This window comes from Durio zibethinus, chromosome 13, assembly GCF_047325235.1.
Source record: "Durio zibethinus cultivar Kanyao isolate XHJ-2024 chromosome 13, ASM4732523v1, whole genome shotgun sequence".
Lineage (NCBI taxonomy): Eukaryota > Viridiplantae > Streptophyta > Magnoliopsida > Malvales > Malvaceae > Durio > Durio zibethinus.
Window position 1 is genome coordinate 21,353,456 of NC_143174.1, and position 27,038 is coordinate 21,380,493.

Genomic DNA, 27,038 nt, shown 5'->3' on the forward strand with positions numbered 1-27,038 from the left:
ACATGACTTAAGATAATGGTTAGTATACAAGATTATGATAGGATATGATAAGATAATATTATAAATATGATTAGATTAAATAATATCATTCTATTTTATGTTTGATGGATGCAATAATTAAAATAAGATAATTTATTTATTAATCAAAATTATCTGTCCTCAAAGTTTATATAATTTAAATTATTGATATAATTTTTAAGAGTATAATAAAACGTGTAAGTTTAATCAAATTGATTAAAAATAATCCCTACTTTTCCAAATGATAGAGTTATCTTATAGGTATATGATATTTAATCCTTTAAATAATTCAATCTTTTTTTTTTTTAAGTACATAACAAACATATTATAGAATAATTAGTATTCTATTATTCAACTAATCTTATGTGACAAACATAACCTTAAAATATAATATACTATTAATTAGCTCCCAAAATCAAGATCCGCTGCTGAATAGAAAGACAGTTCGGTATGATTAAACAAGCCAAGATCCAAAAGATAAAGTTTTTCACTCATTTCTCATCTTGAATTTTTAAGATGTCTGATTTCCTGACATGAATGATGCAGATTGCAGGGTGACATTGTCACATTGATATCTGGTTAGAGCTGGATGTTCATTTTTGTTTCGGAGTCTGAACAATTTTAAATAACTAAGCAAAACGAGTATAAGAAGATTGAAAAAAGAGTCTATTAAAGAAAACGCAGAAAATAAAAACTTCAAATTATCTCCTCTAGTTTTCTTTTTCAACATATCCAGGACCGGAGTCATCTCATGGAGTTATCCATATTAGCTAAAGCATATCACATGTCATTTAGCATCTCTGCAGCATACCTTAGGTATCCCATTAGCCATAAAAGTCTTTAGAAAACAGTGCATAAAAAAAAAAGGGTTTTGAAGGAAATGACAGTTTAAGTTTCCAGGTCCACCGTACTCCCCTGCACAGTCAAATATCACATGTCAGTTATTTCATATAAAGTAGAATTTCTATGGAACTTTTCTCGGAAAATTTTCCGTTTAATGAAAACCGAACCTCTAAACCTTCTGGTCTCTTTTGCAGTTCCTTTGCTAATTGACTCTGTAAAAAAGCAAGTGATAGAAGTTTCATCAGTTCATGCATGCCTTCACATCCATGTATTTATAAGGCGGATGCTACGCATGCAACCATAGAAATGATCTTGGTGAGTGACATGATTAAATGGTCTTCTATTACTAACAAAAAGTAAAATGCAGCTTGGTTCAAATCAAATTGTTTGCAAATAGTCTTCTATTATTAGAAAGACAAAAAAAAAAAAAGATACCTTCTTGTTTTTGATTCTGTTAAGAGATGCAATGAGATGCTCCTCCATGATTTTTATTTGTGACAGGTCCTCAACATTATTCGGGTTTTTCCATTCCCTGTCAAAGCAATGTCACAAAAACGTTCTTGAACTACCAGATCATGCATATGCGCGCTTACACATACAAAATCTGAATTTGTATTTTGCTAACCTTAGTATCCTGCTCTTCTCAGCAAGTTTTTCCTTCAGCTCGTTTAGTTGATCTTCATGTAACTATATATAAGGCAAGGCAATACAAAATTTGGATTAAAAAATAAAACAAATTTCAAAGAAAAAAGGTTCAAAAAAAGGAGAACCATATACCTTCAGGCCATTGCTACTGTCTTGGGAGAGGTTTGTAGGATCATCCTCGGAGTTGGAATTTGCATAAAGTTTCTTCAATAGCTTCATAAACAAACAAAAAGAAAGTTATTACTAAAATACATTTTTTCCCTGGGGAGAAATTTTAATTTGCATGATCATTGATAAGGGGATAAAAAAGAAATAAAGCCCCCAAATTAGGGTTGGGACCTGCCTTCATTGTATAGGCCCTCCTGGTAATATACAAAACACAATCAACAATCCATCAGTCAATCAGCAAAGTGAATCAATTGAGAAAATTTAACAATTACTGTTATTATTTTTAAATGAGCAAGGATTTGTCACCTTTGTTCACGTTCTCCCAAAGTCAAATTTGATAGTCTCTCAACGACACTACTCAAGTCCCTGATATAAACAAATTGATTTTCACTGGCAAATCTGAACAGTAATATATATATTTTTTGTTTACAAAGATAAAAAAAAAAGAAAAAAAAGAAAAGGGAACGAAGTTACTTGTCCTGACCAACAAAAAGTGTTGGCTTGTCGGTTGGAGAGAACAGCAAAAGAGCGAGATCAACATCACATAGTATAGCAAGTTCTTTTGCCTTCTTCACAAGGCCTGCTTTGCGCTTTGAATATTTTGCCTGCCTTGCTTTCATGCTTTCCAGTCTTTGGATTTTCAGCTTTCTTCGTCCCATTTCTCTCTCTTCCCACTTCACTCCTATCTGTTTTTCTCTTTACTGTTTTAATTTGCTTTGCCCAAAATGGTTCAATGTGCAGGTTTATATATATGTAAATAAGGTTGTAACCATTTATGATGCAATTATTATGAGAATCTCAGGTGTTTTAACCGATTAAATGTCACATAATTTTCACATTTATTAAAGGTTATTGTTAAATTTATGAAACAAGACTGTGTCAAAACTAAAGGAATCATCAATTTCTCTTTTGTTTTTGTCTTCAGTTCTTTGCTGTAGTATAATGCCCAAAAAAATCAGGTGAGATTGAAAGGTAACATGGCAATGAGGCAAAAGCCTAATTAATTAAAGTTTTATTTAGATAATCAGCAAAATATTTTTATCGTATCATCTTATCGTTTTCAGACTGAATTTTTTTCATCGAAACATAAAGAGTGACATGAAGCCATGGAAGTCCTTTTCTCATTGATTGCTCCTTGACAGAGAAGAAATTGCATTGGATAACTGCATTTTTGTCTGGTGAAATGGACAACTTGTCATCCTTTAATTATAGTAGAGCATCAATGACAACCCAATATGCATTTGGTTTGATAATAATAAATACATACCATAGGATTAAGAACGGGAAATATGTGGACTACCTCCTACAAAAATTAACATGGATTGTCATTGCCGACATTGTAATATAATAGAATAAAATTAAGATTTTAAGTTTGAAGCTTAATGGTTGTTTGTTCCCACTATTTTTTTAATAGCTTCTCTCTTTGAAACCATAAAAAAAAAAGTGTTGCTAAAGTTATCAGAAGAAATGAATTTTGGAGGAAACAAACAAAAGTAACGGCACTACATTTCATTTTAGCTGAGTTTCCACGCAGGTGAATGGGGCAGCAGGCACATCAATTTGATTTCTTCCAAAATCGGTAATTATTAAAAAAAAAAAAAGTTGCCACATCATTAGCTTTCTCAGCTGAATCAAAGGCAAACCACACGCTCCCCCAAGCCCCGACGCCAAAAACCGGAGGAATCTTCTTCTCGTGGCATTTCCTTTTTCACTGAATTTACCAAACCACCCTTTCCTTAATTCCTTTGCTTAATTAATTGGCTTCTGTTTTCTTGACGTGAATGTATTAACGTCTGGTTTAAAATTGCGGTTGCAGTTGAAAAATTTTGACTTCGAAAAAATATTATAAAAAGATTTGATTTAAAATTTTTGAATATTTAGTATTATTATAAAATGTTAATTGTAAAGAATTAAGTGTTTAAAATATATATAATATTGAAAAAATAAATTATTTTTATTAAAAATAAATACTTAAATAAAATATTTGATAATTTTATTTTTAAACCATAACTTTTATATTTTAATTAATTTTTAGTTTTTTACTATTAACTCATTTTTAATAGTAAAATTTTGTTTAACATAAATCATAATATTTAACATTATTTATTAATTATTTCTTAGATCAATTGATATGTTATTAAAATTAACACTTAAAAATTATTAATTCAAAAAAATTTAAACAATAATTTTTTATCTAATCAAATATATAATTAAGTAAAAAAATTTAAAAATAAATTAGAAATAAAAATACTATCCAAATACAATTTTAAATCGGGTCTAAATATTTAATAGTCAAAAAATAAAAAGAAATACTTGTGAAATTAATTTGGAAAATTTGAAAACAGATTAAAAAAAAATACTATCCAAATACAACTTTAAACGAGGTCTAAATATTTAATAGTCGAGAAAAAAAAGAAATACGTGTGAAATTAATTTTGCATTTGTGCCAATAAATATAGAAAGAAGTTGTCAGTTTTGAAAAACTGCAGAAGATGGTTCCAATTAATATTAGTTTTTGAAATTTGAATTTTCAAATGAGAAAAATAAACGCCTTCAACTTAAGAATGCAGTTGAGAGAGAGTATTTTCAATTTAAAGTTTTTTTTTTGGCGAATTTTCTTTTATTATGAAATTCCTTTTGATTAATGCAAAACAGTACTTATATTGCATGTATTCTGTTCCTTAAAAAATTAAGAAAAGAAAAAGGAATTGGAAACGGAGCGTAGAGAAAAGAAAGGAAAAAGTAAACTGAATCAACAGTTCACTGGTTGCCCCACAAAAACACCTAAATTCAAAGTTTAAAAATAGGTTTTCAAGATTCAAAATTTTCAATTTCCCTGATTTTCCCAGCAACCAAACGGTCATCAGGTCAAGGAAAGTGTTCCGCTCCAGCTGTAACAATTTATATAAATGTATTCAAAAAAAGAAAAAAGGGCAAAACCTAAGCAAAGCTAAGGCAAGGCACTGTAGAGAATGACGTGTCGAAAACGATTTATTAAAAGGGCAAAAAAAAAAAAGAAATATAATACCCATTCAATATAGTTTTAGACTTGGAGTCTACAGCAGCAGTTAGGGCGGGAAGCCGAAAAAATTAACAGCGAATAACTTGCCCGTAACCTTTCCTTCTCTCCCTGTTTTGTCTCTCTGTGTCCGTTTAGGGTTTCTTTGAAATTTCCAAAATCACACTCGCACATTCACACTTCACTCCACCGTAACTAACAGACAAAACGAGATTCTCTAGGGTTTCCTTTTATTTTTTTTCGTTTTCTTGAATTTTCAAATTTTCTCAGGAACCAAACATGAATTTGAGCAAGGGCGCTAAGGTGTGGGTTGAGGACAAGAACTTGGCATGGGTTGCAGCTGAAATTACTGATTTAAAAGGCAAAAAAGTCCAAGTCCAAACTGCCTCCGGTAAAACGGTACAAGTTTCATTCACTTCCGTTTATTTTTCAGTTTTTTTGAGTCTTTGCCAGTATTTGTTGTTTACTTTTTGGATTTTTGGTTTTGTTTTTGTTGTTCAGGTGTTGGCGTTGCCGGAGAAATTGTTTCCCAGAGATGCCGATGAAGAGGAAGAACATGGAGGAGTTGATGATATGACGAAGTTGACTTATTTGAATGAGCCTGCTGTGCTTTATAATCTCGACAGGAGATATGCTTTGAATGATATTTATGTAAGTTTAATTCCGTTAATTACTCAAGTGATGTTTAAAATTATGCTTAGTTTGGACTTAATTATTGTTTTGTGCGCTTATTTTCATTGTAGATGTTCAAAATGGTAATGATTAGGACTTGTTCTCAATATGGTAAATTTGTTAGTTAAATATTGGATGTAGAACTTGTGCTGACGTCCGAAATGCCACGTTACACTTTACTTTGAGTTTGGTTTCAGTGAAATTATAGTGTTGGAGATCAACTATGCAGCCTGTATTCTGGTTTTGGTTAAAAATATGTTTCTTATAAATGCTTGACTTTTGGTTGCTTGTGTTATTGCATGGAAAAACTAATTGTCCCCTTACATTAATAAAGAAACCGTTGAGATTCTTCGAAGGCATGACGACAATTCTTTCCTTTTTGTTTATTTGTTAATTATGACCATCATGATGGAAACGGTGGTAAACGAGATTTACTTTCGAGTAGTTACCATGCCAAATTTAGATTTTTGCTTTCCTGCTCTGCTTACCAGATGGTATTAACCGAATAACAACACCTTTTGGCAGTTTCTTCACGCAGCAGAATATTTGCATTATTTAATTACTTTAGGTTTCTTTCACCTTATGTTATTTCAATCAGCATGCCATCTTAACAAGTTAATGTGGAGTCTTATCATAGTTATCTAGGTATGGTTTTTTTGCTGTTCCTGGCTTTGCTTTATTCATTTGATAAGACATTGTTGACTAAATTTGCATCCTTCGAATTTGGTTATCTAGTTACATTATGAGTTTATTAGCAATTGAGCTCTGATATTTTTTTGTTTTATGTTGTTATTAATGATCTTTAGGTAATAGAGACTAACGTATTTTATTTATTTAGTTGGTACTTTTTCAGTTATCAAAGCTCAAGACTTTACATGGTTGTTTCTCTTTTAAAGACATATACAGGAAGCATTTTGATAGCAGTTAATCCATTTACAAAGCTTCCTCATCTTTACAATGTGCATATGATGGAGCAATACAAGGGAGCTCCATTTGGTCAGCTAAGCCCCCATGTTTTTGCTGTGGCTGATGTATCATATAGGTATCTCATCTTGGTCCTTATGATTGATCCATAATGCTACTGATGGCATGATTTAATTTGTATCTATTGAATCCTCTGTTTTATAACCTAGAGCAATGATGAATGAGGGTCAAAGCCAGTCTATACTAGTCAGTGGAGAAAGTGGGGCTGGAAAAACTGAGACGACAAAACTAATTATGCAATATCTTACTTTTGTTGGAGGTCGTGTGGCTGGTGATGACAGATCTGTTGAGCAGCAAGTTCTTGAAGTAAGATTGCATGAGTCTTGACTTTATTATTACTTAAATGGTTATTAATATATATAACTTTTTTTTTCTTTCTTTATTATTTGGTTTTTGTTATTCCTGGTAAAAATGTTCCCTCGCTTTTTTTTGGGGGTGGGTGGGTCAAGTGGTGTGGCAGGTAGCTACTTTCTTAAGGAAGTTTGGCAATTACTAGCAGTTTTTGGTTTTGGTTGATGCAGATTATTTTTAGAATGGCCAAACTTTTATTTTGCTTATTTTGTAGTTTTATTGAAGCTTACTAAAGGATCCCTATGAACACATGATTGGGTTTAGCGTGGTTCGTGTTTTCTTACATACTTTTGAAATGTGCATCCTCTCTTTGCTGCCAATGTGCTCTTGATTTCACTTTCTTCATGATTCAGTCAAATCCACTATTGGAGGCATTTGGCAATGCAAGGACTGTTAGAAATGACAATTCGAGGTGAGTTTTAGAGCACTTTTGATAAAATACATGTGGCTAGTGTATATACATGCTTGTGGAGTTTATAAATTCCATCAGTGATTTATCAGATTATAGTCATTTTCAAATAGGCCTAATTGTTATGAAGCTCAAATCAAGTGGTTGGCTTCCTTTAAAATTTTGCTGGTCTGATCCTACTAATCCATGTTTTAGTCTTTCTGCCATTGATGCTACTGTTCTTGTTTGGTCATTCTTTGTGACTGACTTTTTTAGAGTGATCCAGACTTTTCATTCAATCTATGGTTGTGTTATAGGATCATATGTTGTTGTGCAAGACAGATGAAACCAAGTAGTTTATTTGTTTGTGTGTATCAATATATTATAACCTGTATATTTTTAAATGTATACCAGATGGGAAATATAAGATGACTCTATTTGAATTATTTCAAATAAATTAATAGCAATGCAACTTGTAATATGTTAAGCTTGTGCTATTTCAATATTACATGCCAATTTGCTGTTGTATGCTGACAAGATGGAAGTGAGAGGATATAATTTTCTACTACTCTTGTTTAAAGTTTAATCGTTTCTACTTGGTTTGTGTCAGTCGTTTTGGCAAGTTTGTTGAGATCCAGTTTGATGCAAATGGTAAAATATCTGGTGCTGCAATCAGAACATACCTTCTTGAACGGTCCCGTGTTGTTCAGATAACAGATCCCGAGAGAAATTATCACTGCTTCTATCAATTGTGTGCATCTGTGAAAGTAATCCATCTCTTTTTATCTCTTTCTTTGGCTGTGCTTGTCTCTTTTCTCTTTCTCTTCCTCCTCCTCTTCATTCTCTTGTTCACTGCATGTATGTGTGTGTACTGTGTACATACTGTATATAGGGTTGTGAATATTTTGTTTAATGCCATAGAGAGCTGCACGTTCAGTTCTTGTGAATATTATGCTTAATGTTGTATAGAGCTGTACATTCTAATGTTACTAATTATAGGAATTCGCATTGCTTTTATCAGTTGTGCACGTTTGGGAAAGTAATCCGTCTGTTTTTCTTACCTTTTGGTTTGACTGTGCATCTCTTCTTTGTTTCCCACTCTCTGTGTTGATGGATGTCTCCTACAGATGTATGTTTTTGTTAACATATTTTATATATGCCTATGGGAAGTATGTTTAATGGTGCAGAGATATGTTTGTACTACTGTTACTTTTTAAATATGGTTTTAGGCGATTTTGCATTGCATTATTAGAAGCCTGTTTCATATTTGTTTGGGTATAAAATAAAAGTTCTGGATAACTTAGTCCCTTATCACTTTGTTTGTTCAGGATGCAGAAAAGTACAAATTAGGCCATCCAAGCCACTTTCATTACTTAAATCAAAGCAAGACATATGAACTTGAAGGAGTAAGCAGCGCAGAGGAATATATGAAGACAAGGAGGGCAATGGATATTGTTGGTATTAGTCACGAGGATCAGGTTTGGAAATATTACACATAGCTTTTACCTTTAATTTATTTTTTACTGGATTAACTTATGCTCTTGTCATTTGTTATCAGGAATCTATATTTCGCACCTTGGCTGCTATTTTACATCTGGGAAATGTTGAATTTTCTCCTGGAAAAGAGCATGATTCTTCAGTTATTAAAGATCAGAAATCTACCTTCCATATGCAGATGGCTTCTGATCTTTTTAGGTGCGTGATCCTAGAAGATATCTTTGAATCTTGTCTTGTTTTAGTTGTATATTCTTCAATAAAATATCAATTATAGAGCTTTCTTTCTTTTTAGTTTTACAAATGCTATGGAAACAGTAATATTAATAACGTAATAACTAACAGTTGTAGAAGTGTTAAAAGTTGTTTCAAATGTTTTAACATATTTTCATAAAAAGCAAGCAATTCAAATTCATTGATGAGCCTATCAGGATTCTTGGATCTTTGGATAGATTTTTTTTTTGTAAGGCAAAATTACCATATGGACTTGAGGTTTGGATTATGAATCACATTGTTTACTTGGCAATTGACTGTTTATGTTAATATATGACTAATGTGCTATTTTATAAATCATTGAAGATTATCCTTTGAGTTTGGTTACTTAAACATGGTGACCACTTTAATGAGATATTTTCAATGAAGAAATGTTGGATTATATATCTTTTACAAAAAAAAATGATTAAAATCTGTGCATTATTTAATCTTTAGTAGTATACCAACGATTTTTATAGTATAATTAGTTAAAATTTCAGTAGTAAAGTTTCAGCACCTATTTTTCTTTGGCACGGAGGTTTTTAGTTTATTAAATAGCACCTAACTTGCACTTTTGCAATCAAATAGTAGGGTGCTGGCTAGTTCAAGCCAACCACTGGTTGATTTATTCAACTTCCATTAATCAATTTGTACATTCCATTCTCTTGATGAGTTATGTTACAACACTGCTCATTTAGCAGGTGTGATGTGAACCTCTTGTTGGCAACATTGTGTACTCGTACCATTCAAACCCGTGAAGGAAGTATTGTTAAAGCTCTTGATTGTGCTGCTGCTGTGGCTAGTAGGGATGCATTGGCAAAGACAGTTTATGCTCGGTTGTTTGATTGGTATGCTTATGTCAACTCATGTTTATAGGCATTTCTTTTTATCCTATGCATATATTTTGTATGATAATCAAGAGTTGTTTCTGAAATTTTCTTATTATTTTTTAAGGCTTGTTGATAAGATTAATATGTCTGTGGGGCAAGATCCAAATTCCCATATACAAATTGGAGTTTTGGACATCTATGGATTTGAATGCTTTAAGTGTAATAGGTAAATATCAACTCTTTGGTTTTGTATGTTCATTTTAATGTTTACTATTGTTGTTCTTATTATTATTTTTGGTATGTATGTACGTATGTACGTATGTATGATCTAGGTTCTACAGTGCATTGCATTTGTCAATAATTCCATAGACACATCTCCATGTTTCTTTTCTTTGATTGATTGTTATCTTCTGTGCCACAGTTTTGAGCAATTTTGCATTAATTTTGCAAATGAAAAGCTTCAGCAGCATTTCAACGAGGTTAGTAATCATTCTTCTGTTCTGTAAAGATTGCATTTATTCTGATTATGCTATGCTGTCCGGTTTACTCTGTTTTTTAACATATTTTTTCTTCATTTGTTTCAGCATGTATTCAAGATGGAGCAGGATGAATATAGGAAAGAAGAAATTAATTGGAGCTACATAGAATTCATAGACAACCAAGATGTTTTGGATTTGATTGAGAAGGTTTTCAAGCTTGATCTTAAAAAAAGTTATTCATCTTGTTTAATTTCATATTTGTTATTTCCGTTAGCTATCATGCTTTACTTTTAACTATTTTTCACCTCCTAAACTTTTCTAATTTAATAATATGATCATGTTAGTCAATCAGTATGGGATCTAATCTCTATGCTTTCCTTTAGTTTAAACATCCTTATATAAATAAGATGTGCAATAATACATGTCAGATATATGGAATAATGCATGCTACTGACTGCAAGTGCATGAGAAAAGTTTTATCTAATATTATGCCATATCATCTTGGTTTTATTTGGAATATCATGCAATATCCCCTAATAGAGTTGGATGCCCTAGAGTTCTGTGTCATTTATTGGTGCTGTTATTATATGTAGCATTTCTTTCAGGGGTACGATGAATCTAACTTGCATGATGTGTACATGAATTTTGCATCTGTATATTTAGTGAATAAGATTAGCATTTTACATATAGGTACAGTTTTTTATTTTTAAATTTTATTTATCGCTGGGTAAAATTTTGCTCAAGCAAATATGTAATGCCAAGTTGTACTTTTTCTTTAATATATTTAATTTGACTTCTTTCTCTTTTTTCTTTCTTTCCATTTAAATATTGTTCTAGTTTTTTTATTTCCTATAGGCCTTATACTGTTTTACTTGCATTTGTAGAAACCAATTGGGATCATTGCTCTCTTGGATGAAGCTTGGTACAATTTGAGTCCATTATAAATTGGTGCGTGTTGCTTTGTAATTGAATCTGTGCTGTTAATTCTTATCCTGATTTTCCTATTTGTGCAGCATGTTCCCAAAATCAACACATGAAACATTTTCAACCAAGTTGTTTCAGAATTTCCGAGGTCACTCAAGGTTGGAAAAGGCTAAATTTTCAGAAACAGATTTTACTGTTTCACATTATGCTGGCAAGGCATGTAATAGAACACTGTCTTAAAAAATGTAATTATGTTTTGATCTCACAGATATTGTGATGATGTACTTCTTACTTTCTCTTTAGGTTACTTATCAAACAGATACCTTTTTAGACAAAAATCGTGATTATGTTGTGGTAGACCATTGCAATCTCTTGGCTTCTTCTAAATGCCCATTTGTGGCGGGTCTTTTCCCTTCTCCACCTGAGGAATCTTCAAGATCATCATACAAATTCTCCTCGGTGGCCACAAGATTTAAGGTATGGATCTGATTTTAGGTTTTTGATGGCTTTTCGAAGGAGTTAAAAAATTAAAGGTTTTTTCACTAGTCGTGGCATGCTAGGATATTCATATAAATTTTATTAATTCTTGTTGATATTCATATTCTTTTCACTCCAGAAGTTAACTAGGAGTCTAATCTATGGATCAAAAACTGTTAAAATTTTTTAGTTCTTTGAACTCTTGTTTAAGAGAGTTCCTGTTAAGGTTCAGGCACGCATAAATGTCACTGATGATGTTTATAAAGGTAATGAACTTGTGAATGGAGTTTTGGGTCACTTTCCTTCTACTAATTTTTTGTGGTGCCAATATTTTTCTTTTGTTGGATCTTATTTTTAGGAAGTGGGCTGGATTTGAAGGTTTCTGATGCTTTATTTTCCTTGTTAGTGGTGTTGATCAAATTGCTTAATTACCAAAAGGATTTCCCTGTTAACTTGCTTATTTATTTGTGGTTTACTGATGAGGTCTTTCTGTTTATTGTAAGCACATTGGACTTACTGTTATAATTCTCTAAGGCCAGTGCTGTTAAAATATTCCTTTCTCTTTATAGCAACAACTTCAAGCACTCATGGAAACACTCAACTCAACAGAGCCTCATTATATACGCTGTGTGAAACCAAACTCACTGAACCGACCTCACAAATTTGAGAACCTCAGTATCCTTCATCAACTACGCTGTGGGGTGAGTAGTCTCTTTTTGTCTATGCTTCCTTTGTTGAAATCTAGTGCTAGCAATCTTCAATGGAAAGATCTCTGTAAAGCTTTCTCCACTTGATGCAATTAATCTTGTTTTGAAACATTTGACCTTGGCCTTCTATTAGTTCTTACACATCTGTCTGCTCTTGGTCACTTTTTTTTTAGCTCTTTGACTGAAATTTTTTTTTTTTTTAACATGGAAACCACATCCATGTATGTGACTTCATTTTATTCTGGAAATTCTTTTATGTTGTGGTTGAATTACGAATCTGCATTAGTTTCTACACGACATTGAATTCTAAGTTTGTAGAATTTCTAATGCAAATGTCCAACTTGTAGAGTTTTTCTTTGATAAATGATATAAAATTATTTTAAAATCTTAATAGCAGCGAAGGTATATCTTTTATGTTTTCAATCAAACTTGAAAATGTCTCTTTCAGATAAAGTGCTAGACTAGAAGAGTTTATTACATGAAATTTCCAATAGCATTAATAAGGCTAAATACTTAGTGTGCTACTCTATTGATGGGAGAGATCCCTGGCTCAAGTGATACACATGATTAATTCGTGAGTGGTTTTCCATTTTATATCAATGTGACTTCCTTTGCATTTTTTTCTTTCTGGCACAAGTCTATCCTTCCATTCCTGTTCTTTATTTCTATGGATTTGATTTGCTAAAGAAAATTTTATTTGATTTGGAAAGGGTGTTTTGGAGGCTGTTCGAATAAGTCTAGCTGGCTATCCAACTCGAAGGACTTATTCAGAATTTGTGGATCGCTTTGGCTTGTTAGCTCCAGAATTTATGGATGCAAGGTTGTAAATATTTTTCAAGCACACCTGTTTACACATACAGATCATCATGTGCACATGTAAAACTACATATAAAAAATTAATGTTCCTTAGCTGGAAACTAACATATTGTCTTCTTATAAATTTTCTTATTAGGATGGTTAAAATATGGTTGATATTTCCCTATATTCCATATGGTAATCCTTTGTTATTTCTGTTAAAATCTCTGCCCGTGCCATGCCTTGCATATCTCATTTTCCAAGAAATTTACTTTCAAACTGTTATTCTTTGTTTGTGAATAATAAAATGCATCCTTGCTTTTCCATGGTTGTGTTTTGCAGATTTTTTTTTAAGAAAGTTCATTTCTTCAGTACTTTGTTGTTCTTTTTTTTGGCCAATCCCACCACTTTGCTGTTCTGAGACTTGTTTTTCTTTTTCTTGTTTTAACATATAAAGTTATATATTTGTAGTTATGATGAGAAGGCATTGACAGAGAAAATTCTGCGAAAGTTAAACCTTGAAAATTTTCAGGTATGCATGATTAACATTGTATAAATTAATTATTCCTAATTTTCCTCTGCTGTTTTTTGCATTTCTTTTGCAATTTTATCTTTATTCAATTGCCTAATATTTCTAATTCTCCGTTTTCAAATTTTGCAGTTGGGTAGGACAAAAGTGTTTCTTAGGGCTGGTCAGATTGGTGTATTAGATTCGCGTCGGGCTGAGGTTTTGGATACTGCTGCAAAGCGTATTCAGCGGCGATTGCGGACATTTATCGCACACAGGAAGTTTATCTCAGCCAGGGTTGCTGCAGTTGCAGTCCAAGCATATTGCAGAGGTTTGGACACCTACTTTTCTAACCTAAAATAATCTGCTATTCACTTATTTGTTTTATTTTGCTAGTCATGTTCTTTTTCTTTAATATTTTTCTCTATGCACTTTTCAAAGATATTAAGCACATAATTGGAAGCTTAAAACTCTAAAAATTGGTCTATCAATTGGTTTAGGCCATAGAAGCTTAATGGTAAATTCAGATGTAGAATTGTATCCAAAACTCTCAGATATTAAGGCTTGCAGTCTTGAAAGTGATATGAGCTGTCTATCACGTCTTCTCCCGAGGTTACGTTCTGCTATAATTTTCATTCTCATGCAAAATTTAATTCCTGGTATAGGACATTGAGGGTAGATAGAATATGAATTGAGAAAAGTGAGAAAAAAGGGAACTGAGAGAAATTAGCAGAAGAGAGGAATAACAGAAGAGGCTAGAGAATCAAGTCTGGAAGATATACAATTTATCAACATACTAACCTTGATGTTCAAATAAAGTATTTGTAATGAAAATTCATAAAACCATAGTTCTAATAAATGGAAATTCCAAATATATCCCTTATTAACCTAAACAAAACTGAGTAACATAACTAGCCCTAAATTCTAAAACCAAAACTAAAAAAATACATAATCTTAAATCAAATTTAAAATTACAAAATACTTAAAGTGACTTAGTCTCTTTCTCCAACAAAATGTCATTGGTTCATTAACTATTTGTTAGTCGGGATCAGCTGTCTCATACATTTGCTTTTTGCTTTACTGCTAAGTTTTCATGATTTCTTCAGGATGCTTTGCTCGAAAGATGTTTGCTGCAAGGAGAGAGGCAGCAGCTGCTGTTTGCTTACAGAAATACGTCCGCAGTTGGCTGTTCAGGCATGCTTACCTGAAGCTAGTTTCAGCAACTGTTATTATACAGTCTAACATCCGTGGCTTTTCAACTCGTCAAAAGTTTTTGCATGGAAAGAAGCATAGAGCTGCTGCTGTAATCCAGGTGAACACAACTTGATCATATTATATATGCATTTCTGTGCTGTCATGTGTGGTTTTCAATTTGTATTTGAATTATGTTCATCCAGGTTTTATGAAGTTGCATTTTGGGTATGTGTGTGATAAACAATAAGTAGTGTGTTTCCCCTCTGTCCTAAAAAGTTTTTATCGTGCTTATGTTCAATTGCTAATTTTGAAGTTGTTTTCACCTTTATTGCTTGTCTTTGAGTTGCCAAAAATCCTCTGCAGGCTGCTATTTGATCATGTAATGTCTTATCTTTCTTATATTGAGCAGGCTCATTGGAGATTGTACCGATTCCACTCTGCTTTCCATCATTATAAAAAATCTATCATAGCAATGCAATGTCATTGGAGGCAAAAACTTGCAAAGAGAGAGCTCCGGAGGCTTAAACAAGTATGTGGAAGTGCTTACTCTGTGATTCCTTTCACTGTAAACTTCATGTTAAATGTGTTTTATGCTATCTACTCAATGCAACCCTTCAAGGTCCAAGAAAAACATATTTGAAGAGAAGAGAATCCTTGTTTGTTTGATGAAAATTATTATTTGAATATCCTAACAATGTGTTTGGATTGCATTTTTTATGGAAGAGTTTTTAAAGGAAACGAAATGATCTTGTTTGGATAGTTAAAAGTGATAAAGGGAAAGGAAAGGGAGAGATTATTTAAGTTTTGTTCATTTAAGGTGTGGAAAGGAAAGGGTACATTATAATATACTCTTTTCATTATACCATTTTAAATAATTTTTTTTGTGTATAATGTGATTGGCTTTGAAATTAATTATTAAAATTATTAATAATAATATTACTAATAACATTGTTTTGTTTAACTAAAGTACACTACTATTTATTGTTAAAAAAAATTATAAAACGGTATAATATCACCCTTGCCCGATCAAAAGACACCATGTCTGGAGCTAAAAAATGATACGCCAAAAAAGTGTCCAATACAATATCCTTGAATGAAATCCCACAAAGTGTTTTGTTTTTCTAGTTTATGGTCTGCCAACATTTAATTGAGAAAAAAGTCTAACTAAGCAAATAACAATAGCACGTTAATTAAAAATTAACAAAGAGAAGGTGTGCTATTATAAAATCTTTACCAAGAGTCAAAACAAAAAAACTTTTCTTTTTGATTAAAAAGTCCAAAGAAAATTTGCTTGTGTTTTGACCAAATGGGAACTTGATGATAAGATGCATAAAGCTAGTTCAGAATTTTATGTGGAGTTATAAGTGGAGAGATGCTTTTAAATTGTAAAGCTTGTATGTGGTTTTGTTTAAAATTAAAGAAGAAAATAAGGATATAATAATCATTTTAAGCTTTTAAAAGTTTTAATCCTTTCCTTTCCCTTCTTTTTACCCCAATTTGGGGAAATAAAAGATGGGGAATTTAAAGGAAATGGAGGGGTGCTCAACTCCCTTTCCTTTTAATTTAAGCGCAATCCAAACGAGGGAAGGGTTTCCCACTACCCTTTCCTTTCCTTCTCCATCCCTCAATCCAAACATAGTGTAAAACTGGATTGATATTTTAGGCTCATTAAATGTAAAGGTTGTATGTATTTAATTAACAAGTTAAATGGACTGTAAAAAATTTGCGTATTATAACTTAGTCAAGCAAAGTCCTAAATTTTCTAGGTGTGGTACATGTTTTTATATACTTATAGATATACTCATGTATGGATTTAAAGAGTTGTAGAAAAACAATCAGTAACGGTACCTAGTTTCTCAAGTTTGACTTGAAAAGTGTTCATTCATTTAAGGATCAGATTTGTCTATACAATGATGGGGAATCTTCCCACTTTACCCTGATTTTGTAAATCCATTACAATCTCAATTCTCCATCAAACTGTCCACATCTTAAGAAGTTTCTTGTGATTCATCACTGCTTTTGCATGTACTTTTTGCAGGAGGCTAATGAAGCAGGTGCCTTACGGTTAGCTAAGAGCAAGCTTGAGAAGCAGTTAGAAGATCTCACATGGCGGCTGAATCTAGAAAAAAGAATGCGGGTATTACTTGTGGTTTTTGAAATCTTGTTTAACAAAAGTTATATAGTTGTATAAATTTGGAAAGTTTGTGCTGCACTTTGCACTTCTTTGTGGCTTATCTGATTTTTAGATCTGTTTTCTAGTGCGTCTATCCTTTTCTTTTTAATAAAAATAATCCATTCTGGGTTCCTTTTGTTTTTTTAATTTTTTATGGTGACAATCTGAACTGCAGGTTTCCGCTGAAGATGCCAAGTCAGTTGAAATTTCCAAACTTCAGAAAGCATTGGAATCTTTGAATCTTGAATTAGATGCAGCTAAGCTGGCAACAATTAGTGAGTGCAATAAGAATGCAATGCTGCAAAATCAATTGGAATTATCAATAAAAGAGAAATCCGCATTGGAAAAGGAATTTACGGCGATGGCTGAAATGAGAAAAGAAAATGCATTACTAAAGGTTTGTGTTTTAGTGTTGCTTAACTGTTTTTTTATGATTAGTCATTAGAAAAAGATTTAGTTTCTAGTTTGGGACCTTTGTTCTGATTTAACTTTTTCCTTAGAAATTGAATTTAGATGTGTACCCGTGTACTAGTGTCTGATACATGTCCATCACAGACAACAGCAGGATACTTAATGGACAAAAACAAAAGGGAAATTGGAAACGGTTAAAACATGGTCAAGACATGTCCGGACTCAGCTAGACACAGGATGAAAGTTTTTCTTTTCACATTTTTCCCCCAAATCTGGAATTAACAATGATCAAAACCCAAATCCTAGGCAAGTCAGATGCTAGAAATCCAAAAATAAAGAAAAGAAGATAATGAAGAAAGAGAACATAGAAGATAAGTAAGATGGGAGGATGACTTATGCTGTTGCTGGAAAGAGCGGGAGTAGAAAGCCTAGTTTTTTAAATACGTTAATATTTGTATATTATTATATAGAAAATAATTTTATTATTGTATCTTGCCGTACCCATGTGCTAATTTTTTGAAAGTTGCCATGCCACTGTGTTCACGTCGTGTCTTATACATATTACGTTTGCACTTCCAAATCCGTGCATCCTAGGCTCATCTTTCCATATATGTCATCTGCTTTATTATTAATAAGGAGTTTTCTTGCACCTCCATTTACTTTACAGAGTTCTTTGGATGCTTTGGAAAAGAAGAACTCTACTCTGGAGCTTGAGCTCAAGAAGGCTCTAAAAGACACCAATGATACCATTGAAAAGTTGCGGGAATTAGAGCAAAAGAATATTGAGCTCCAGAATAACATGCAAAGGTATCTTTCATCACGTGAAACTATGATATTAGATTTATACTTACATGCATACATATTATATGCTTGCTTGATTACTGCTTATTTTACTTATTTGTTACTGCTGCTAATATTGGATTTTTGTTCTGCTATACTTTTAGTTTCCTGCCGACTGCTTCTTACATTGATATATTTTATTTTCTTGCCATCTGAATTGAATATATTTAATTTGGTTAGCAAATTTTATTAGTTTTTCTTCCTGATTCGCTTTCTTTGCTTGTTTTTAATCAGTCTGGAGGAGAAGCTCTCACATCTAGAAGATGAAAATCATGTTCTGCGACAAAAAGCATTGACCCCATCCCCAAAAAGCAACCGTGCTAACTTTTTAAAGTCATTTTCAGATGTAAGTGCATGTGTGTCTGTATCTGTGTTCTATCTTAGATAGTTTATCTTTACTCTAGTTGTAGCTTTTTCATGTCTTGGATAAAGCTAGTCTGATCTTTGCTCTAGTTGTAGCTTTTGCATGTCTTGGATAAAGCTGGTCTGATGCGCATTATTTTCTTTCCTTTTTTTTTTAATTGCTTTTTTAAATTTGCATTTCTTTGGACTAAGTGAGCAGTGGTTTGTGTAAATTATTGATTTCTTGATGACCCAGAAATATGGCACACATAATCTTCATCAGACTGACCGGAAGCCTGTATATGTAAGATGTGACTTCACCTCTCTCTTTATTTCCCTATGAAAAAAGATATTGCTGCATTTGAATAATTTTAGCTTGACTGTTACACAAATTTTAAGATTTTCCCATCACATTCTTTTGTGCAGGAATCTCCCACACCTTCAAAACTTATTGTACCTTTCTCACATGGCATGTCGGAGTCGCGACGGCCAAAACTAACAGCAGAGAGACAACAGGTCTCTTGTTTATAGTTTGTCATCATTAAGTTTTTTGTTTTGATCCTCAATTAGATATTGTAGTAGATTGCAAGCATAATTTTGAACAAGATAATCAGTTATTAAATTGATAGTGACTAATATTTGTATTTGTGTGACTTAAAATATTAGAATTTTTGTCCACAGGAAAATTATGATTTTCTTTCAAGATGTATCAAAGAAAATTTGGGGTTTCACAATGGTAAACCACTGGCTGCTTGTATCATATGCAAATGTCTTCATCATTGGCGTTGCTTTGAGTCTGAGCGAACAGCTATCTTTGACTACATAATAGAAGGAATCAATGATGTTCTGAAGGTACTTGCAGTCATCTTCACAAGCTTTCATGAGATTGAAGGGCCATCATATGTAATAGATACTGATAATAAAATGAGTCATCTTTCGTTCTTTTTCTCTATTCAATCCCATAATATTTTTTAATAATTTTCGGTTATTTGGGAATATTTTCCATATTTCAAAGTGAATTTTTTTTTGCAGGTTGAAGACGAAAATGTTACCTTGCCCTATTGGCTGTCCAACTCCTCGGCACTTTTATGTCTGCTGCAGAAAAATTTACGATCAAATGGCTTTTTGTCTGCTACTACTCAACGTTCTGGAGGAAATACTGGTTTACCTGGGAGGCTTGCCTATGTGATTTCCATCACAATATTTAGAAATTAAGACTTTTTTGGATTGTGGTTTAGTTATATTTAGTGTATTGTCCTTGTCTTCATTTCATTTAATTTTTAATGCAATTTCCAGATAAAATTATTTCCTAAAAATGTTGTTTATGTTATTGTTATGATATGACTGGCTAGTTGTCACCTGCATTTCTAATGGTGAATAAAGCTAGTCTTCTGTTGATGTTCTTTTTCTAATAATACTTATCATTGCTGCATGGAGGCCAGTGGTCGTGTTTCTTTCGTTTCAGTTTTATTACTTCATTGAACATTTTTGTCTAAAAAAGCTGATTTAAGTTTGTTATACCTCCAGGGTCTAAAATCTCCTTTCAAGTACCTTGGGTTCGAGGATGGTATGTCACATATAGATGCAAGATATCCAGTAATATTATTCAAACAACAACTGACAGCCTGTGTTGAAAAGATTTTTGGCTTGATTCGTGACAATATCAAGAAAGAGTTATCTCCGCTTTTGGGATTGTGCATTCAGGTGTGTATTGAATGTTAGATCTTATGCAGGTTTGGATGCAAAAGCTGAAAGTTAAATTCATGAAGTACTAGGCCCAAGATCAGTTTTAATTATCATTTAGCCCTGTTTGGATTATGTCCCGAACATCTGTTTTAGATGATGAATGTACACAATTCAAGCGCAAAGCTTTTCACCGTTAGGTTGTTTGACACTGTAAAAGGCAACTCAAGCAGAAAAATGTCCACTGTCAGATTATGGTTTGATCACATAGTTTTTCACATTTATTGTCATGTATATGCTATCCTTTTACTTATTCATTTATATTTATTTTGTTAAATAAGGTATATTTGTTCGGTTTCTTGTGAGAAAGCATCAGAGATTTAGTTGCTTTGAAACAAAATTCTAATTACTGGATATTGTTTGTTAATTTTGAAGGTGCCAAAGAATGCCCGAGTGCTTGCTGGAAAATCAAGATCTCCTGGAGGGCTTCCCCAACAGTCACCTAGTAGTCAATGGGATAGCATCATCAAATTCTTGGATTCCCTTATGGGTCGTTTACGTGAAAATCATGTAGGTGTAATAGTTTGAAGCAAGGAGTTTCCGCTAAAGAAACAATAATTATTAGTTTGACCAATTCATCATTAAACTTTAATTGACAAGGTCGTCAAACATATGTGGTAGCTGTCTTCAGCTTCTTGGCCTAGTTTGTTAAGAAAGCTTAGAAAGACATGTAAGGTGGGAGTTCGAACCCTACCATCCTCATCCCTTGTCACCTATCCAATGTACCAAAAAAAAAAAATCTATGCGGTAGCTTGATGGGAAAATTCAATAGGATCTCTTATGAAATGAAGTATGTAGTGCAGTCATGATTAAAATTATACCAGATTTTGTTTCTTTAATTACCATCTCTTACCTAACTCCTGTGCATGAAGGTACCCTCTTTCTTCATCCGTAAGCTGATCACCCAGGTTTTCTCCTTCGTCAATATGTCACTTTTCAACAGGTATGTGCTCATAGTATTAGATTTTATCTTAGTGACCATTGGTTGAATGATCAATTTATAAGGCTGAAATTATCTCCAGTCTTTTACTACGAAGAGAATGTTGCTCATTTTCAAATGGGGAATACGTTAAATCTGGTCTAGCAGAACTAGAGAAATGGATAGTCAATGCAAAGGAGGAGGTAAATAACTGTCCTTAGCAAGTTATTGTAGTGATTGAACACAATTGTTTTTGTTCTGAAATATTGGAAGATGTAGTTTGCAGGAACCTCTTGGCATGAGCTAAATTATATTAGACAAGCTGTTGGTTTTCTGGTACATGCCCCAGCTTCATTTTTTGGCCAGTTAAGCTATAAACTATTATGTTGTTCACTTGTTCATTCTACATTTTATTTAGGTAATACATCAGAAGAGAAAAAAGTCTCTGGATGAGATCAACCATGATTTGTGTCCGGTAAGCTAATGTTTATCTGAATCCCCTATCTCCATTCACCCTTTTGGAGGTTAATTAAGATTTCCTGCTATTATGGTACTTGTGTAGGCACTGACTATAAGGCAAATCTATCGAATAAGTACCATGTACTGGGATGACAAATATGGCACACAGAGTGTGTCAAATGAGGCAAGTTACAGACTCATTGTGGTAAGTTTGTGTATAATAATTTCCCTTGTTTTCTGACATTATCAACTGGCAGGTTGTTGCTGAAATGAGGGAGATGTTAAACAAGGACAACCAGTATTTGGCCTCAAATTCATTCTTGCTGGATGATGATCTGAGGTAATGTGCTTTCTCTGTCAAATTTGTGTATAATCAAACTTACCAGACCATAGATGTTAGCGTGCCATTTGAAAGTGTGCTTTTTTTCCCCTGCCAAAATCCATGGTGTTGTTTTACATGGAACCATGTTTGTCACTTTGATTTGTTATTGAATTAAAATCGTTTTCCAATTGCAGCATTCCATTCTCAACTGAAGATTTAGATATTGCAATACCTGCAATAGATCCTTCAGACGTTGAAATCCCTGCATCATTATCGGAATATTCATGTGCACAATTTCTTATCCAGCATCAAAAAAAGTAAGGCAACTATTTGAACTCTTAGCATAGCTGGTGCGAAGGTTAATGCATAAGGTTGAAAAAGGTGTCCGAGTACTCTTTTGAGGACACAGGTTGGTGATCAAAGATAGGATTTAAGCAGCAAGATTCTAGAACTTTGCAAATTCATGATGGTGTCCGCATTAGGTAGCCTTAGGACTAGGTGGTACTACATTGTTTAGGGATAGACATTAATTTGCTTTATTGAGAAGAAATTTCTTGTTGCTAACATCTGATTTCTATTGACAGAGTATTGGACGCTAAGTTTTAGTAATCAGGGATAACCTCAATTACAAAAGAAGGAATTTCTTTTTTTTTCTTTTTTCTTGTGAAGCTTGTCCTCTCCTCTCCTGGTCCATTTTTGTTTTATCTGTAGAAATGCTTTCTTATTGTATTCTTCTGCTGAATAAAGAAATTTTTAGTGTATGTACATAGAACAGGTATTACCTTTGGGTATCAATTTGAGACATTTTCTCCGTTTACTTTGAATCACTTAGATTCTCTTCGGCATCAATAATGTGTAAACAGAAACATTAGACTTGCTATGAACGAGTCACTATCTGGTATTATTAAAATGAAATTAGCACTTAGCAGATCATGGACCTGCATTAGGCAGAAAAAAAAAAAAAAAACTAAAAATTGTCGAAAACTTGGGGAAATGTTTCCCTTTGGACACGACCAAGGAGGCCGATAAGATGCATATGCTAGCCTAATCACCCTCGAATATGACCAAACTCTGAAAAAAGCTGTAACAAATTATTATCAGGTCTCTTTCTTAGAGCCAGCTCTATCATGAATTAAAGAGCAATGTGGATTTGTGCCTCCTGTAACAGTGCTATTATATTCCCGTACATCAGCGAACGAGGACCGCCAGCTAGAGAAATTCCTGCCGATTGAAGGCGGCGACGATGGGGTACTATAATTGAAAGATGTTCTGGTTTGTGGGTGCAATGGAGGAAGCCATGGGCTTGAAGTTAAACTAGAGTCCTCACTCGTCGTGCTAGAGACACTTTCGGAGCTACTCATGGCAACAGCGAGAGCCAATGTGCTTCTGCTTGAGCTGATGGGTCTTTTATTCCTGTTCTTGTCCCATACATGGTTGATTGCCAATAGATTTCTCCTTCTCGTGGTATAAGCGTTTTCAGGTTTTGCTATGTCTTTAATCGAAGAAGTTGAGGAAGCATCAGCTAAACTTGTGAAAGATTTTGATTTGCCATTGTAGAAATTTGAGATTCCTCTCCTGTCAAAAACCCAATTTTTGACATATTAATCGATGAAAACTACTTACTAAAATCTTAGATGAAAAAGATTATAAATCACTCCTAACTAATTTACTTCTAAATTTTCTAACTGAATTGACACAGATCCAAACCATTCTTTAACTAGACATAAATATTCTAAATATCCCAAAAGAAAGAAGGAATTATTATATTTGTAGAACAAAAAATATCGACAGGAGAAGCAAAGCTGAGCGGAGACAAGAACCTCATAGGCAAAACTTGTTGAAGCGAATCCATCGTGTCTAAACCACCTTTATAGGGGCTTTGAACCTCATTTTCGTCGCAATCTCCACCTTCCGAGGATCTTCTAGACGCGTCATCACTATTCCCACCGATAGAAGACGACGTCGTAGTAGACGATGAACTCCTCCAATCGTCTTCCTCCTCCACTACCTCTTTCCTTTCCTTCCCCGTCGTGGATTCAAATCTGGAAGTATCACACAAGCAGTTCATAACGCGCCGCCCAAACCCCGATGCTTCTATCCTTTCCAATGCAATAGACGTAACCAATTCTTCTGCCTTTTCTCACCTAGAAAAGTAGAAAGGAAGAAGTGTTTCTTCCTTAAAACACAAACAAAACAAAGAAACTGAGAGAGAGAACGGGCGGCCGGAAAGATGTGAATGTTTTATGCGTTTTGGAGATTTGTTCGTTTGTTGTTGTAAATATAAAAATATACAGATATAAAAAATGTATCGTATAAAGCAGCTGGGGACTCTTATCACTCTTATCCATTCTTTGTCAGAAGTCAGAACCTTATTGTTGTTTCCCTTTTTATTTAGTTTTTATAAAAGCAAAAGGAAAGAAAAAGAAAATGAAAAAGAAAGAAATGAGGTTTTATCAGGTGTTCCCGAGCGCACAATTTCTTCTCTGCATACGAATGTACCTTTGCCATGTAAGAGTATATCAGTTAGTATTTTATTGCTTAGTTGTTGTAATCACTAAAATTGCTAAAAAAAAAAGAAAATTGTTAATAAATTTTATAAAAGCAAATTTAGTTAATATATTGAATTTTAAAAAAAATGTGATATTTTAGATTTTTTTATTTTTAAAATATTTCGTATTTAAATTTATTGGTTTGATTGAAAAAAATTCATGTATAATAATTTTTAAATAATTATCATAATTTATTTGACATATATCATGATAATTTTTTATTGACTTTTATTTATAATAAATAATACATTTTGCAATAAAAAAATAAATATTTTATTTGATTGACATTTTTATTTATAAAATATTATCAATTGAGGAGTTTTAATTTTTTTAAGTAACAAAAATTGATATAATTAGATTATAAAATATAATTGGATTATTTAAAATGTTTTAAATCAAAAAATACTTTAAATAATTTAATAAAAAATTAAAAATATTTATTTAAAGTATTTTTAGTTAAAAACATCTTAAATAATTTTATTTAATTTTAAAAAAAAATTATTTAAGATATTTTCAATAAAAAAACATCTTAAATAATTTAATAAAAAATTAAAAATTATTATTTAAGATGTTTTTGATGAAAAATATTTTAAATAATCTTTATCAATTTTATTAAAATTATTTAAGGTATTTTCATAAAAATCAAATAATTATTATCAAAATTTTGAAAAAAAAAAGGGAATTTATCCGAATCAAACGTCTCATAATTAACCATCAACTATGAAATCCAATTTCTGTTTCTAGAAGCTTCTTTTTTTGTAAACTAAAATAATGTAATATTCATATAAAATATTATAATCAATCAGTTATTATAATGTTTTAATTGATGGATTTATCAATTTGAGAACAGCTGTAAATTGAGCAATCAAATGATAGTAGCACCGTAATTAATGCGATGAAAACAAAAATATTAGCTTGATTGATGGTGATCTGACGTACCACGTGGAACAATGTCAGAAACAAGGTGACGACACGTTCAAGTGTCTCTCTGGGCCGAGACGGATATTTATGACGTGGAACTGACGATGATCTTTGGGTCTGGTGAGCCTTATCCACATCTGTGGGACCCACACGTTTATTTATTTATTTTTTTGAGGGAAGGGGTTGGATAAGAATATAAAAGATCTTTGTCTCCCATCTGTCCACCTCAAAGCTTAGCTTTGGCTCCATTTGGCTTTCTTGTAATAAATATCTACAAATAAATGTTGTCTTAATATGCAAAAAAAATTCTTTTTTTTTAAATTAGTTATTAATTTGTAAAAATAAAAAACTTCTCAACAAATAGCTAAAGCTAAACAATTGAAACGTTGTTTTTGTGTTTTTCTTCATTTTTTTAATAAAAAATTCTTAAATTAACATTATCAATTATACAAGGAAAAAAATGTTGAGCTGAAGCTTGGTGAAGCTGACGGCTTCTCGCAGTATCGGCTTAAGGCATGATAGGCCGAAAAGGGGGACGGAGATGTTTGTCTTTTAAAATAATGAGGCAGACGATACGACCACGTGTCGAAGCAATTCAATGCATTGCATTCACGCACGTCTTCTGCTTCCCCGTCACAGTCAAGCACGTTGGGGTTAATTTGGGGTTTTCACTCGGAAAACGCTGCATGAACAGTGTTACGCGCTTCAGATCAATGGTAGCTGTCTATCGCCCACCTGTGTTGGATAATTTTCCCCCTTCATAGGTGACAAAAAGAATATGTATAGCGACCTTTGAAAAAAGTTTCCCATTCCACAAACATACATTAAAAACTTTTCTTCAACAATATCAAAGAAAAAAAAAAGTAGCAGTAACTAACAACCTACCAAAAACCTTATCAACAAGGCATTTCTCTTTTTTTTTTTTAATATTTTTTTGCATCAAAAGTTTAAAAAATTATAAAGTTTAAATGTTTTAAATTTTTTTAAAAAATAATTATATAAAATAATTAAATTAAATTTGAGACTCTCCTAATTTTTTTATTTACTACAAACATTATTTCTCTTTTTTATTGAAATTAATCTAATTGAATAATCCAATTCCGAAGTGAGAAAACAAAATTAATTATTTTTTTGTGTAAATAGTTAACATTAGTTAAAAAAAAAAAAGAATTCATCAATTTGAAGAGATAATATATGTAACTTTTATATTTTTATTTGAACAATGAATGTTTGTTGGCCAAAAAAAAAAAAAGCAATTAATGTTTTGACAATACAATGACAATAATTGTTTAGAAGTGGTGGTTGTACTTTTTCGAATTAACAAGTGTTCTTGTGCTTATCCAAAATACCCAAACTCGATGTTGATCAACTTCAATAAATTTTTAATATAGGGAAGGGATACTAATTTATGTAAAGAATCTATAAAGAAACATATATAATTTATTGTTATCGTGTGGATATGGATATTGCATTGGGTTCAAGCTTTGTTCTCATTTATTCTCTTTGAAGTTTTGATTTAATAATCCATTGTACTTGGAACCAAAAATTGAACAAAAAAAAAAGTGTCAATGCACCACAATGTATGTTCATTTCATGTACTAAATTGGGGTT

The 27,038-nt window shown here is 32.4% G+C and overlaps 3 protein-coding genes across 11 annotated transcripts; 1 reads left to right on the plus strand and 2 right to left on the minus strand.

Annotated features, from left to right (window-relative positions):
• Positions 1-467: 467 nt before the first annotated feature.
• On the minus strand, positions 468-2,509 carry AGL33 (AGAMOUS-like 33). The gene is made up of 8 exons (XM_089742481.1): positions 2,149-2,509; positions 1,981-2,040; positions 1,850-1,868; positions 1,639-1,719; positions 1,487-1,548; positions 1,297-1,393; positions 1,037-1,073; positions 468-933 (listed from the first exon to the last, which is right to left on the minus strand). Exons 1-8 carry the CDS (start codon positions 2,331-2,333, stop codon positions 806-808), a joined length of 669 nt encoding a protein of 222 aa, XP_089598607.1. The 5' UTR covers positions 2,334-2,509; the 3' UTR covers positions 468-805.
• A 2,216-nt stretch (positions 2,510-4,725) lies between these two features.
• LOC111303006 (myosin-15-like) lies at positions 4,726-22,781 on the plus strand. Of its 9 annotated transcripts, none has more exons than XR_016326574.1 (39): positions 4,726-4,785; positions 4,964-5,092; positions 5,195-5,344; positions 6,262-6,407; positions 6,499-6,655; positions 7,054-7,112; positions 7,699-7,855; positions 8,417-8,566; positions 8,647-8,783; positions 9,536-9,682; positions 9,789-9,890; positions 10,086-10,143; positions 10,249-10,350; positions 11,028-11,065; positions 11,157-11,283; positions 11,371-11,544; positions 12,114-12,245; positions 12,962-13,071; positions 13,518-13,578; positions 13,708-13,885; positions 14,661-14,866; positions 15,158-15,277; positions 16,787-16,885; positions 17,097-17,318; positions 18,000-18,139; positions 18,407-18,518; positions 18,771-18,818; positions 18,941-19,030; positions 19,196-19,366; positions 19,547-19,763; positions 20,042-20,218; positions 20,633-20,767; positions 21,130-21,200; positions 21,280-21,379; positions 21,456-21,512; positions 21,595-21,651; positions 21,739-21,819; positions 21,893-21,975; positions 22,152-22,781. XR_016326574.1 is itself a non-coding variant. In XM_089742027.1 (39 exons), exons 3-39 carry the CDS (start codon positions 5,334-5,336, stop codon positions 22,276-22,278), a joined length of 4,407 nt encoding a protein of 1,468 aa, XP_089598153.1. In that variant the 5' UTR covers positions 4,726-4,785; positions 4,964-5,092; positions 5,195-5,333; the 3' UTR covers positions 22,279-22,781. The 9 variants fall into 9 exon arrangements, 8 of the variants coding, with proteins under 8 accessions (XP_089598153.1, XP_089598154.1, XP_089598151.1 ...); XM_089742027.1 differs by having other exon boundaries at positions 6,204-6,407; positions 9,533-9,682; positions 19,196-19,417; positions 19,547-19,699; XM_089742028.1 differs by having other exon boundaries at positions 6,204-6,407; positions 19,547-19,699.
• Positions 22,782-22,831: 50 nt separating this feature from the next.
• Positions 22,832-24,350, minus strand: LOC111303007 (uncharacterized). Its single transcript, XM_022898976.2, has 2 exons — positions 23,778-24,350; positions 22,832-23,532 (listed from the first exon to the last, which is right to left on the minus strand). The coding sequence occupies exons 1-2, from the start codon at positions 24,023-24,025 to the stop codon at positions 23,055-23,057; spliced, it is 726 nt and encodes a 241-aa protein (XP_022754711.2). The 5' UTR covers positions 24,026-24,350; the 3' UTR covers positions 22,832-23,054.
• Between the last annotated feature and the right edge of the window lie 2,688 nt (positions 24,351-27,038).

Coding starts and splice junctions, on each gene's coding strand:
- AGL33 (XM_089742481.1), bottom strand. CDS start 2,333: ATGGGACGAAGAAAGCTGAAAATCCAAAGACTGGAAAGCATGAAAGCA. Junction 2,041..2,148: donor CTTTTTGTTGGTCAGGACAA/GTAACTTCGTTC, acceptor TGTTTATATCAG/GGACTTGAGTAGTGTCGTTG. Junction 934..1,036: donor ACTGCAAAAGAGACCAGAAG/GTTTAGAGGTTC, acceptor TTGACTGTGCAG/GGGAGTACGGTGGACCTGGA.
- LOC111303006 (XM_089742025.1), top strand. CDS start 4,973: ATGAATTTGAGCAAGGGCGCTAAGGTGTGGGTTGAGGACAAGAACTTG. Junction 13,072..13,517: donor CCAGAATTTATGGATGCAAG/GTTGTAAATATT, acceptor ATATATTTGTAG/TTATGATGAGAAGGCATTGA. Junction 18,819..18,940: donor CTGACCGGAAGCCTGTATAT/GTAAGATGTGAC, acceptor TCTTTTGTGCAG/GAATCTCCCACACCTTCAAA.
- LOC111303007 (XM_022898976.2), bottom strand. CDS start 24,025: ATGAACTGCTTGTGTGATACTTCCAGATTTGAATCCACGACGGGGAAG. Junction 23,533..23,777: donor CAACAAGTTTTGCCTATGAG/GTTCTTGTCTCC, acceptor GGTTTTTGACAG/GAGAGGAATCTCAAATTTCT.